This window comes from Nelumbo nucifera, chromosome 3, assembly GCF_055504915.1.
Source record: "Nelumbo nucifera cultivar China Antique chromosome 3, China Antique-T2T, whole genome shotgun sequence".
Taxonomy (NCBI): domain Eukaryota; kingdom Viridiplantae; phylum Streptophyta; class Magnoliopsida; order Proteales; family Nelumbonaceae; genus Nelumbo; species Nelumbo nucifera.
The window spans coordinates 26,700,498-26,714,273 of NC_142651.1; the positions used below are offsets into that span (position 1 = coordinate 26,700,498).

Genomic DNA, 13,776 nt, shown 5'->3' on the forward strand with positions numbered 1-13,776 from the left:
AACTATTTTTTTGGCCAAAAACTTTTGATTTAGTCAACGAACTATTGATTCGGATGGTTGAACTGTCAAATTATTTGACCCAGAAACGATTTTTGGCTGTTTTTTGAAATTAAAAATTTTATTTATTTATTTTTTTCAAAGCAGGTCGCCCATTTGGAAAGGACGATCAAACTATTCAAATTAAGGTTCAAGGGTTTTTGTATTATTATATATACGAGTACAAAATCATGATATTTTAGGAGTACAATACTTAATTATATCAGTGTAAAACTTTGCCTTCAAAATTAAAATTGCTGATAAATAGATGGATATATAATATTTAGACATATAAATATGAAGAAATGTTGGGTCGGATTTGGCGATACCTCAACCCTAAACTAACCCGAATTTAAGCCGAGTTCATATTTTTCAATTTTATTCCTGATCTGAATTTTAATCTGATCCGGCCCAACTTGACTTTTTTGGGTTGGGTCGGATTGGCCAAGTAAACCCTAACCTAACCCGAATTAATCCGGGTTCCAACCCGGAACTGAATTTCAATCTGATCCAGGTAAGTTGGGTTGAGATTAACCCAGCCCAAGTTGCACCGTTATCAATATCTAGTCAGTTGGGTTGGGCCCAATCAGTGCACAGTAACCCAACCCACCCTGTCATTCCCTGGGCTCGCATCACATGACCTTCAATCATGCATGTGCCATCACAGGGCTTAACAGCTTGTCTTAACTTCCAGGTTCCAGCTGACATCTGTCAAACAGCTTAATTAATTCTTAAAGCATTGTTTACAGCACAAGTAGGACTCATTAATTGCTGCCTTAAATGCTGTGTCATTGCGATCAAAGCCATACAACCATTGTGTGTTTTCAAACACCAAGACTCGAATCTATTCCGAATTGAGCAACTTAATTGAAAAATTCTACTATGTTCAGTTAATTCAATTGATACGGTGATTCTTCAGGCGCCAGAATGGGGTTACACAGAACGGGGTAGTAGGTCCTCAAAATTCAAAACAAGCAATTACATTTAGAGGAATAGGGATGGAACTGAGAGAAACATCGTTTGTGTGTGTATAGTTAGTTAGCCATTTTGCAGCCATATTTCCTTATCTGTAGATGTAATGATACTCAATGGTTCCATCTAATTTTTCTCTTAAAATGTAGCAATCTTCAATAATTGGGCATACTCTCAATGGGGGATTGTAGCTCTTCTTCAGACACTCAATAGCTAACTTTGAATCTCCTTAGATGATGATGTACCTGTTTGAGAAAAGTTAAGACTAAGATTACACTATCCACGCTTCAGTAACATTAAATGTAGTTTTACCTAACTTGTAGGCTTTGAAATATAGGATATGACCCAGGTGGTCCCTAGCAATACAAGCAACTGAGCAATCCCCATTAATACACGATGCATCAAAATTAATTTTAATAACCAGTTAGGTAATTGCCAAATAAAGAAGGAAAATAGAGAGTTCATTAGCTAGCTGAGTCAACTCAAAGGCTAATTGAGTTACGTTGATAGAGTTCCGATCGAGCTTTGATCCTGAGAAGTTCAAATTTGAAAGCATGCATATATCGAATTGATCATTAATTGATCGAGTGGTTCCTCCCTATTGATCACAATGGCTGTCTGCTTCATTCATTCAGGCTTCAGTTTTGCTGAAAACTTGAACCTAAGCACTGACGAGTAAAATGAACAATGGAGAAAATTATTAAATTGAATACCATGTAATAAATAGTAATTAATTAAAGTGATCAATACCGCTAACAAGGTCGTGGCTAAGTCTCGGTGTAAAATGTAATCTTCTAGATAGCATTAGGCTTATAGTCTTCGTTTAGGGTTAAAGAGATCCTTTGTTTGCAGTGCATAGTTTCATTTGCACTAGTACAAATATGTAAGAGTGCAATTGAAAACTCACTACCTAAAACATCAGAAAGAAGTATATATATATATATATAATTCAACTTCCAATCGTTTATCTCCTGATTTTGGTTTTATTGTACTTGATCATCTACACTGCAGTCAAATAAAATAAAAGTAGAAGCTGAAACAAAAATAAACCAAAATTTACACTCAAATCATTTGCACCATTACACATGATGAAATTGCATAGCAAGCAAACCAGGGCAATCTGAAATTTAATCAGCTGCTAGCAAGAGAGAACCCCAAATCTAATATTGCTGGTGAAGATAGTTAAGTATACAGGGTATGAATCATTCTCCCATAAACTAATCTTGCTTACCCTACAAGAGAAACATGAGAATTTGAATGCTTTTGGCTGTTTTACAGACATGCAGTCCTCTCGTTAATTATTTCTTTTGTCTGAATGGAATTCCACACAAGCAGATACATTTACATAACTGAAATCAAGCGTCAAGCGAATGAATCAACACACTAAACAATTACAAATTAAATGAAAGAAAAAGAAAACACATGTTAAACAAATGTGAAGAAGTTCTCTGTTGGGGATTCAGAACCCTCGAATCTCAAAAAGCATTTAATATGGTGGGGACTTTAATTAATTAGAACATATATAGTCAAGTGGATTGTGTTGTATTTTATTATTTAATGAGAAATTGATCACTGAGCAGTGATTTCTTATCCAAAATAATTTGATGCTTGGTCGTCCTATACGAGCATGGGTTGGTTTGTCTAGCATTTATTTTATGACATTCGGTAGGGTTCATTTGTTTTAATTTTATATGCTATTAATCAGTATTAATAGTAGGTTCATTTGTTTGAATTTTGAGTTAATTAGCATTGGGAATGTAGTGATGTAGTCAGCTCTGGATGGGATTGAGCATGTGAGTAGCCATGTGATCCTTAATTAAGGCAGGCACACACACACACACAGAGGGAGGGAGGGAGAGTGAGAGTGAGAGAGATGAAACTTCCATGAAATGGGCAGAGAAGGAGAGTAAGAGCTAAATTTCTTGTGATGGGTTACAAACTACAAAGCATGGGATGCATCGGGTCAGCTCCTAAACCCATTTTATCATGCAAGACTCGGACCTAGGCCATATAATTAGGTTTTGCTAAATATACAAGTCCAACAAATACATTTTTTATATAAGCAAACAAATACACGTACACTAGTTTGTTTTTTTCACTTCCTTTGATAAAGAAATACACAGGTTGAACCATCTAGAGCTAATAACCCATGGCCTGATCGATCTGATTGGGTCCCAGTCCATCACTATTATCTCTTAGTCTTATACCCTTTCGTTTAGGCCAGATAACTGACTTCACAAGGCTGCTTTGGAAGACTATTGTTTCACATTCTTAACTAGTCTAGGTATATATTGAGACTAGGTTGGTTTTATGATCCAATTATTGTAGGGACCCTGACTTAATCAATGAACAGAAGTGAGCCATTAGTTTAACAGAGATGCTGGAAACATAAAACAAAATTAATATGAAGTTGGTCCAATTTCAACTTAAACCCCTCTAGCACAGCTCTTGCATCAGTTGAGTCTCCTTGATATTTTAGATGAAATACAACTCACTCCAGTGAGACAACACGTCTGTCAAATATGGAAACCACAACCACCTCCCATCTCCCCCAGTTAACTTTAACATTTCCTTATATTGTAAACGTATGATGTGGGGAGCTAGGAGTCAAGGTCGTCTACAGTTGATGGAACTATGAGAGAAAACATTCTTCTCAGGAAAGGATCAAAGCTTCAAAGATATACCAAGAGGAACTCAAATTTTCAAGATAAATTGAATTTAAGAATGAGAACAAACATGAAATTGATTTCAGTCTCGATTCTCAATATGAAACGGTAATAATGCCGAGCCACAATAGAGCTCCACAAGAAGAGCAGAAAAATAAAGAATAAAATCCATACAGAACCTTTTCTTTCCTTCTAGCACACTAACTTCCAAAGAACAGCTTTTTATTTTTTCCTTCGCCAGTCTAAGTGGTGTACATAACAACTTTTCTCATTCACTTTTCAGCCTTTTCTTCTTTTTTATTCGACTTCTTCTTCTTCTTCATATGTTCTTTTGCCTGGTGGATCTTTCACTTTGAACTTGATTTTTGGTCCTTGTGGGATGAGAGAATTGCATCAATGGCTTCCTTCACTTGACCAACCTCAGGAGCTTTTCCGCCTTGTTCTGGCCAGAATTCATCCGTAGCTAAGACCTGTGCCAAGAACAAACGTCGTCTTAATTATGTGTATGGCTATATAGCTGTATAAGACGACCCGGCTTGTCCATGAAATCCAGTTGAACTATTATTTATTACCTTCACTTGCAACTGTAGAAACTTCACATAGCTGATGGCTTTTTCTAGCATGGTAACCAAATCAACCTGTGTAATTAAACTTAAGTAAGTTGAATTAAAATGAAGTGAAGGCAACATATATATATATATATATATATATATATATATATATATATATCATTACTATCATGGTAATGATATTTCATCATCATGAAGCAACACCCAATTCAAATTGAAGTAACATATATAAGAAGTAGAAAGCCCACCTTTGTTCCATTGGGTACGAGATCCTGCAATATCTTCAACCGTTCACTGATCCGCTCTCTTCGATTCTGAAATACAAATAGAGTTAATTTAGAACCGAAGCCTCCTTAGGTTTGCATGAAATTGAATTCGACTTCACAAATATATATATATATATATCCATGTCAGAATAATATATAGTAGAAAGAATCACACCTTGGCTGCAATACTCTGCGGGTCCTTGGATGCAGATGACTTGAATTTTGGCTTCAAATCTGAATCAAAACACTGCTTCTTGGCTGCTGCTTGCATCTCACCACCCTGCGCAGCAAGATTGCCATAATCAAATTAAACCCTCAAGCGTAGTCTGATATTAATTGTTGGATTGCGAAATAAAACATTGCAGTTTTGCACTGGAAGATGAACGAAATATGTGCAAAATTAAAGCGAGTCGATACTATATAGGAAGGAAATGACTATATATATATATATATATATATATATATATATATATATATATATATGAAATCAAATATGAGGGTTAATGCTATATATATACATTGGTTAGATTTGAATTATCTATAAGTTAATCGTGGCCTCCTTATTCAAGCAAAGAAGTTTCTAACTTACTAAGAAAGAAAGGGAGAGCTAGCCTCCTTATTCAGCTAAAGATAGTATTAATCAATTTGTGAAATGTAACTATACCGTGTAAGGCCGCTTGAGCAAGCAGGCTTCGTCTGGTCCACTGCAGGATTCCTGAATACTTCCAGTGGTGGCAACTGGTGCTGGAAATAACCACCCGAACGGCCGCTCCCGGTGCTGGTTGTCACTGCTCATCAGGTCATAGCCACTCGCAGTTTCAAAACAATTCAGGTCCTCAGACAGACGGGTTTCATTAGTAACCTTGAGGCAAGTAGGTTGATTCCACTGTATGTTATGGGCCACGTCATCCACCCAGATTGAGTAGTCATCTTCATGATCAACCATCCGATTACTGTTGCCAGAAACCACAAGTTCTCCCTGTTCAAAACTAAGCAGAGATTCCTCATGACACTCCAAATTGTCATAACTGGTTCTGAAGTTGATAACAGATTGAGCATCCTCGGGTGGAGAATTCGCAGTTCCAAACACAAACCCAGTGCAGTTTGCATTAGTAGCTGCTGGGTCTAAAAGAGAAGGAAGATGGCTCAATGAGGAAGCATTCTTCGTAGACCCACTTGAATTATCTGAGCCCTCTCCCTCTTCAAGCACTGTGTTGTCACAATAATTATTGTATCCAAAGAAGCCAAGTTGAGAAGGATCTGAAACTTGGACAGAAGATCCCCCACAAAGGTTTCCATACAAGGAACACGCTTGAAGGAAGGCAATATGTGAGTCTTGGCCCTCCCTCTCCCCGGCAAACGCCATTTAGAAGCTAAGAGGGAACAAAGTAGTAGAGTTGGAGGTGGAGCTAGCTACCTAGCTGAAACTTGAAAAGCTTATCGACAAGGAACTATATATATGCAAGCGATAAAGGTGAGAATGACAGTTTCGAAAGAGGACCCTCTGTAGCTGTACTGCTGTAAGGATAGACAACTTTATCTTCTTCTTATATATATAAATGGTGATGAGCCGAATTGTAATTTTTTTTTTAATTTTATTTTAATTACTTACTAAAGTTCAGCATTTAAAGTGTCGGGCGAGAAATTATGTAACCAAGTAGAGATGTAATGAGTTTCGAATATATTTATTTTATTCTAATTATTTGGAGATTGTTAGCTGGCATAGAGGAAGCCAGGATTTTGAAGAAGAGAAGGTTGCTAGAGAACAAGCAGCATAAGCTTCGCCGGATCTTTCGCTCCCCCCACGTCTCAGATTCCTCTCTCTCTCTCTCTCTCTCTCCCTCTCTCTCTCTCTCTCTCTCTCTATCTCAGAACCTGCATCTCTTCACTTTTCAGGAGTTAAGTCTCGACTTCCTTCTTCCTTACTTCCAGCATGCGGATCCACATTGCATTTCCAAACAGCAGACAAACCATCAGTTTTGTTTCGGTTCTGAAATATCAACTGAATAGGTCAAAGGTTCAAACCCTTTGCTTCCAGGGGCTGGATTGGAAATTGAAATTGATCCACCCGGTTTCTATTTAAACCGAATCCTTGAAATAATTAGGTGGGTTCCACTTGTCTAAACCGGGGTACGAGTACCACTTACCAATGGTGGGGTCGGTTTAACCCTGCTGGAGAGATTCAGCACTGGATTCTCCGTTCTCGATTATGTTACCAAGACTGAGTCGGGTCAGCAAAATGTGGATTAATCAAACACCCTATAGGCTAAACTGTGGTATAATTTATTAAGTCCATCTTTTCCCAGAGCCGATGAATGAAGATCCTCATCCACATGTTTTGTTTTCAAATTCAAGTAGTAAAGCTAAGCTGAGAATATTGGAAGGAGAGTAATTCCTTGCTGAAACCAATTAAACTCCTACTCAAACCCATGATTATTTTAATCGTGGTACGAATACCATCAAAACTAAACAAATATTAACACATAATTAATCAACTGGTAGCTTCCTAATTTCAACCCAACAACCAGTTCATTACGTACACCGATTGACTGGTATTAATCCCAAGTTTATAAAATAAATATTGTTATCCAACCAAACGGTGGGCTGTACTAAGCTTTGCTATATTGCTCTAAACACTTCACCAAATATCAGTTCTCTAAGACGAGACTAGGATAAAATAAAGAGTTCATAGTACTGAAAAGTGAAAATGTAAGAGAGATATTAGAGAGAGTAATTATAAACGTATCCATATATCGGAATAAAGAGAGGCCCATTTGAGAATAATAAAAATCCTAAATTCATGTTGTATTGAATGAGTTTTCTTATCCCCCTAGCCCACCCAAAAATAAAATGTAAAGGTAAAATTAGGATTTTGGTATTACTACCTCTCACAGTCCAGCATAGAACATAAACTCAGAAGCATTGACAAGGACCACTGCTCTTGCGAAAAAGGAGAGAGAGAGAGAGGGAGAGAGAGAGAAGCACCCCCTATAGTCTCTAACAAATGAGATTTGGTGATAAAGTTCTTCAAATTATTTATTGATTCGTAGAAGAAAGAAACAAAATTTCCACCTGGCAATCTTGAGCGTACAACATTACGTTTGAACTGTGCTTAGAAGTAGAACCAATACTTGTACAAAGGGGATAAATGCCCAAACGGGTAGGGTGTGAGGGGATTAATTGGGTTAATATCAAATCCTTCTTTATTGGTTGCCCACTTTATCATTTTGACACTATAAGGACATATTCATTTAATTGAAAAATTGCAATTGAAACACTTTTCTAATTTTACCAACTTTTATATGATAATTAAGTCCATTCTAGATGATGAATTTGGGTTGATATACTATTGTTACATTTTTCAAAGAAATGATTTCAATATATACATATGTGGTGTCATTAACATACCTCCCATATTTTATGACATTTTTACCAAAACTCGTTCTCTTTATTCGAAAATTGTCATACATTACAATAATACAATAATAGACTTGGGGTGAAAGTTGGGTGGGCTGGGCTGGGCTGGATTTAAGGTCAACCTAGGCCCAGCTCACACTGAAATTTGAAATTTGAAAGTTGTGTGTGTCAGTGTGTGTTTATAGTTGGATTGGGCTTAGCTATCTTAAGTCTAGGCCCATCCCTAAGTTTTGAACCTAAGGCCAGCCTAAAGACCGAGAATCTAAACCCAATCCATGTAAAATTGCAAAGGTCAGTTACATTAAATCTTGGATTAGGTCCATCCAAGTTGACTCTTAATCTCCCGTGTGAGTTTGAATAGATTGATAGTTTTCCCTTGACCCTTAACGTTGCTAATCACTGGATAACCTAAAATAACTATTTCCCTGTGTTGGTTAATTATCTATAGTTAAGGAGAGATTGAAGAGGTTTAGCTAGAAAGGTAGAATATATAAGAAGTGAGTGCTCCATTGCGACCTTATGTGTAGCTTGAACAGGTATAAGAGGTATAACTATAAGTTCAGTGAGATATTGATAAACTGAAAAAAAAAAAAAAAACTAGTGGAACATTTTCCATATATATAAACAGAGATTGAGTAGAATGAACGAACGTGATTAATGCATGAGAGTGCAAAATGGACCAAGTGTAAATTCTGGTCAACTTTTGCTTAAGGTTTGACTTTGTTTTGTTTGTTTATTAAGAATAATTAAAATGGGAAGTAAAATGATGTGGTCTTCCCTTTATATGGAACAAAATGTAGGTAGGAGTAAGGGATGAATAAAATAGGAAAAAAGGTTTCTAGTCCCCACTTTATATGATAGAGAAGTAAAGCAGGAGGAAGGTGCATAGTGCAAATTTTGCATTAATTTTTGGATACAAAAATTGCATTACCAGTGAATGCAAGATAAAAGGTTCAAGTTTTACATCAGGTAAAGTGCAAATCATGATCACAAAACAGTCAGGCAGAAATCTAAACTGGGTATAAAATTTGCATCTTATTAATTTTTGAACCGCAAATTAAATAAACAGAGACTAAATAATTAGGCTAAGGCCTTATTGGGCCTTTCGTTCTAAGTTGACCTTAGCTGAGTTAAACATAAAAGTGGTCTTCGATAACAAAATCAATCATGTTGTCAAACACCCCCAAATTAACTTATATTAACAGAAATGCATCGATTTTCCAAACATTGAAAAATTTTGATTGAGAAGGGAGTTGTCGAACATAAATTATTAGTCTTTAAATTTTAAAACCATAAACATTTTCATTTATGATTACTTTACATTAATTAGACAATATTAAAAGAGAGGGTAAAAGAAATTAGGGATAAGTGAACTGCAATATTCACCTCAGAAATCTGAATTGCAGCCCCTCCTAGTGCCCCCAATAAACTGTATCCTGCCCATAGATTTCGCATCAATCCACAGGCAGGATTCAATCCACCCTAGAAATCCTAGTTCCACCCTAGGGGTGGACTGAATTATAAAACCCCCCCCAAAAAAATGAAATTGCTCACACCAAGAAGATCTAAGGCTATGTACATTATCAAAACCATATCATTATCAAAATGTAGAATCAAAATATAGTAGTAACCATTTGCCAAGCCAGACCACAAAGGATCAAATTTTCAATATTAAAATATTCATTATTGTATTGATGCATGAATAATGTTTCAGAACAAAGTGAAATGAGGTTTTGCCACAGTACCAAATGTCACTTAAAAACTAGTGTTGGTCCCGAAAATAATACCCTGTTGCTAGTAATCGGCTACTATCTCAATAGAACTTGGAATAGCAGTAAGAGTAAACTAGAAATAATAGAAAATATCAAAGCAACCAAACAAAGGCAAATAAAACAAGTACCACCAAGAACACAAAGGATTTATATGATTCTGCCTTATCGCCTACGTCCATGAGAGAAACGAAAACTATTCTTCACTATGAAAGAAACGAGAAATAATATAGGTATCTTATACCTTGCAACCCAAACAACCCTTGACCCTTATACACCTGTTTTTCCTTTCCTCTCTCAACCCGAAAAACATAAACAAGAGAAAAACACCACCCTTACATCAAGAGCACTCTCTTTCTCTCTTTTACTCACTTACCCACTCTCTCTCTCTCTCTCAGCCCTACATACAAAGAACCTTTTATATGTAAAATCCTCTTTAACCCAAAGACTGACCAAACCAACTGTTAGATTAAAAATAATTAAATGATTGAAAAATAAGACACAACCCCAACAACTAGAAACCAAAATTTATAATTAGAAATCATTTAATAGAAAGCCTACCATTAAGGACCAAAATTGCTCTTACTAAGAAACCATGAAACATAAATTTATAAAACCCTTAAAAGAAATAGTATTAGTTTTCATAAACAGAAAAACTACCAAATTATCACAAACGAGACTCCAATATCACACAGACCTAAAGCCATGGAGGATGAGTAAAGAAAAAGCAAAAAAGGAACAAGAAAAAAAATGCACACAGATTTTTTAACACGAAAAAACCCTTCAAGTAATGTAAGGGAAAAAATCACGAGACACTAATCTAGAAAACTTTCACTATATTTCAATAATGGAATTACAACTTCTACGGCTTCATCCAGAGGATAAACACAATCAAGAAAATTAACTCTCCTTCTCTTTGTATAAGAGGATATCCTGGTCTTACACAACCATTCACAACTGTTTCTAATTAAAACGTATATTTATAGATATACTAGAACCATTGTATTTATAGTATTAGTTTTCATAGACAGCAAAGCTACCCAAGGATGTCATTTGCCTTTGTTAGGATCACAGGTGATCATTTCTAGTCCCTGAATTTTAAAACGTGTCTCTACGGTATTTAAATTTTCAAAATATGTCAAATAGGTCCCTGCTGTTAACAATCCATCGGTTATCTACGTAATGATATGCACCATTTAAAATTTCTTAAAATATTCAAACTACCCTTCAAAAAAACACTATTTATTATCTTGTACCTTGAAAATAAACCCAGATATTAAGAAAATGCAAGATTCAATTCGGATTCGAAAGCATATAATCCAGCTGGCTGCAGGAAATCAGATCCATCAATCGCCTCCAACCGGCATCCTTCTAACAAGAGTTGGTCCATGAGATCAAAATCCCTAGTGGTTTCCAGAAGAGTCCCCAGAGTTGTAGCTTGTGGAGAAAACACCTCTTCCATGTTTGTTTGTCCTCACAACTCCGTCAAAAAACAGCTTATTGCATTCGAATTGCAGAAGTTTCAGGATCCAAAACAGAAAAGAACGTAAAATATATAAAACAGATACATGAGCTTCCAGGAAGTATTCATTTCTTCAGCCTTCAAAAACTCAATTTGTCCGAGTTGGAGAAACATTGTCAACAAACATCTTTAGGAATTGCAATCAGAGAACTATTTCAGAAAAGAAACCTCACATAGTTTCAGAGAGAGCTGTTAACAAAATTTGGTTAGGTAAAAATTAAGGATCTGTTTGGTTTGTAGTTAAAATTGGAATCGAAATCCTCTGAAATTGGAATTGGAATGGTCAATTCCCATAATTTGTTTGGTTCAAACAAGAATGAGAATGGAAACTAAAATCAGCAGAAATGAGAATCAAATTCCAATTCCACCCAACCAAACAGTTGGCCCATTCCGATTCCGATTCCAAACCCCTATTCCTGCGAATCAAACGATGATTAAGAATAAAAAATCTTTCCCTAAGATTGGGTTTCTTCTTTATTTCCCCCAAATCTAGAGAAATCCCAGTTGCAAGAATCACCAGCAAAATCAAAAAATAAAACTTAGATTACCACGAGTAAAAACCTGGTTCAGGAACACCAAATCAAGAGCACAAAATGAATCTAGCAACTGGTATAGGAAAAAACACTTTTTACAGATTCTTCTTTCTTTTACCAAATTCTTAGAAATTCTAATCACTGTTTTTGCAAACAAAACTAATCAAGAAAAAACTACAAATGAGAATCAGGAAGAAGTTCAATTGGCAATCCCCAAAACTAAACCTAATTTCATAACCCACACGACCAAAACCACAAACATGAAAAAACCATAGAACTTCATTATGTGTAGATCCTTCAAAACGCTAATATGGGTATTTCTTCTTTTCTTCACAAACCCAAAACTTGACTAGGATGCAAGAACGTGACCAACTAATTTTACATGACATGTAATGTTATGGGGCTCTATTAAAACCCTCGGCACAAGGGAGAGCTGCTTTCTATAATTATCATGAGTTATTCTCAGTTTCTGAAGTTATTCTCAGAGAAAGATGTTCTGCTATCTCTTGCCATTTTATTTTAGGAGCTAAAAACAAGAAAGCTATAGAATTTGTTAGATTGGTAACAATCTATAACATTTTCGTTTTCAGTCTTAAGGCAAAAGACAATGAAGAGTTTCTATCGAAGGGTAGTTTTGACATTTCCAAAATCAATTGGCGGACTGTTGACAACAAGGACCTATTAAATACATTTTGAAAGTTCAGATATTGCAGAGCCAAGTTTTGAAGTTCAAGGACTGACTTGATATAACCCTAAGTATAGGGTATTGATAAAAAAATTTCTAAGAATTTTTAACATGAAAAACCCTTTAAGGAATCTTAAAAATAGGGCAAAGCTCTTAAACTATCCCTATATTGTTTACGAAATTTACAAACTGTACTCTTAGGCTATGTTTGGTTTGAAGGAAAATGTAGGGAAAGGAAGAAAAAGGTAGGGAAACCTTTACAAATTTTGTATAGGTTTTTCTCCTTTCCCTACATTTTCCTTCAAACCAAACATAGCCTTACTGTTTACATATCATCTTACGCTACCATTAAGTTTTTTGACAATTGTCTAAAACCTCCTTTGCCGTTAATATTCCGTCACACTCTGTTCACATGTGACATCACGTGAGTGGTAATTTTTTGTTCACTGCCGCTGTTGGAAGTTGAAGTGGTGGCGGTGATTTTAATATCATCGCCTATGATGACGGCGGCCACTACTAGGGCTGTTCATAAGAAGGCCCAACCCGACCAAACCGACCAACCCGGACCGACCCAACCCGAGTCGGTCGGGTTTTCATTAGCATGGGTCGGTTTCGGGTTGTGCAAATTCCTAAACCGATGGTTCGGGTCAGTTTTGGTTTTCACACAAGAAAATCGAAACCGACCCGAACTGAACCGACTTAGTTCCTAGTTCAAACATGAAGTTCCAAAGCCCATTAGGCCACCTAGTTTTTGAATGGTTGCAAGAAACTTTGGATTAGTGAATAGTGATTAATGAACAACTTTTGTGATTAACTTTTCATTTAAATTTTATCAAAGGTGATGGCTGAAATGATGTTCACTGTTTTTAAAATTAGCAAGATTTTATCACAAGGATGAATTTAGAACCGAAACCAACCCAAACCGACCCAACCCGATTCAAACCGACCAGGTCAGTTTTGCTTAACACTGGGTCAGTTTCAGTTTCTACGTCAGGTAACCCGACTAGGTCGGGTCGATTGGAAAAACCACAATAAACCAACCCAACCCCGACCCGTGAAGAGCCCTAGCCACTACAACTTCCAAACGACAAAAGTTTAGCGAGAAGAAAGTGAAGAATGAATTGGGCCGGAAAGCCATCACTACTCATGGCTCCAGAATCAGGGGTTTCTCGAATTAGTTGCTTATCTTCTGTTCTTCTTAAAACACAGAAGCAACAAATCTACCATGAGAAAAATTGGGAAAAATTGGAAATCAAAATCTACCAACAAATGTATCGATATCGAACTGTCTACTCCCTATGCAGCTTGTACTACAAGAATTCACTCTTATAAAATGTCCAA

General features: G+C 36.2%; 1 protein-coding gene across 1 annotated transcript; it reads right to left on the bottom strand.

Moving 5' to 3' along the window:
- Positions 1-3,947: 3,947 nt before the first annotated feature.
- LOC104594531 (putative transcription factor bHLH086) lies at positions 3,948-5,882 on the bottom strand. The gene is made up of 5 exons (XM_088900167.1): positions 5,174-5,882; positions 4,685-4,789; positions 4,492-4,557; positions 4,247-4,312; positions 3,948-4,144 (listed from the first exon to the last, which is right to left on the bottom strand). The coding sequence occupies exons 1-5, from the start codon at positions 5,873-5,875 to the stop codon at positions 4,022-4,024; spliced, it is 1,062 nt and encodes a 353-aa protein (XP_088756293.1). The 5' UTR covers positions 5,876-5,882; the 3' UTR covers positions 3,948-4,021.
- Between the last annotated feature and the right edge of the window lie 7,894 nt (positions 5,883-13,776).

Excerpts from the sequence above, each read along its gene's own strand:
- LOC104594531 (XM_088900167.1), bottom strand. The coding sequence starts at position 5,875 with ATGGCGTTTGCCGGGGAGAGGGAGGGCCAAGACTCACATATTGCCTTC. Across the intron at positions 4,558-4,684 it reads CGCAGAGTATTGCAGCCAAG|AATCGAAGAGAGCGGATCAG; the intron begins GTGTGATTCTTT and ends TTTGTATTTCAG. Across the intron at positions 4,313-4,491 it reads TCGTACCCAATGGAACAAAG|GTTGATTTGGTTACCATGCT; the intron begins GTGGGCTTTCTA and ends TTAATTACACAG.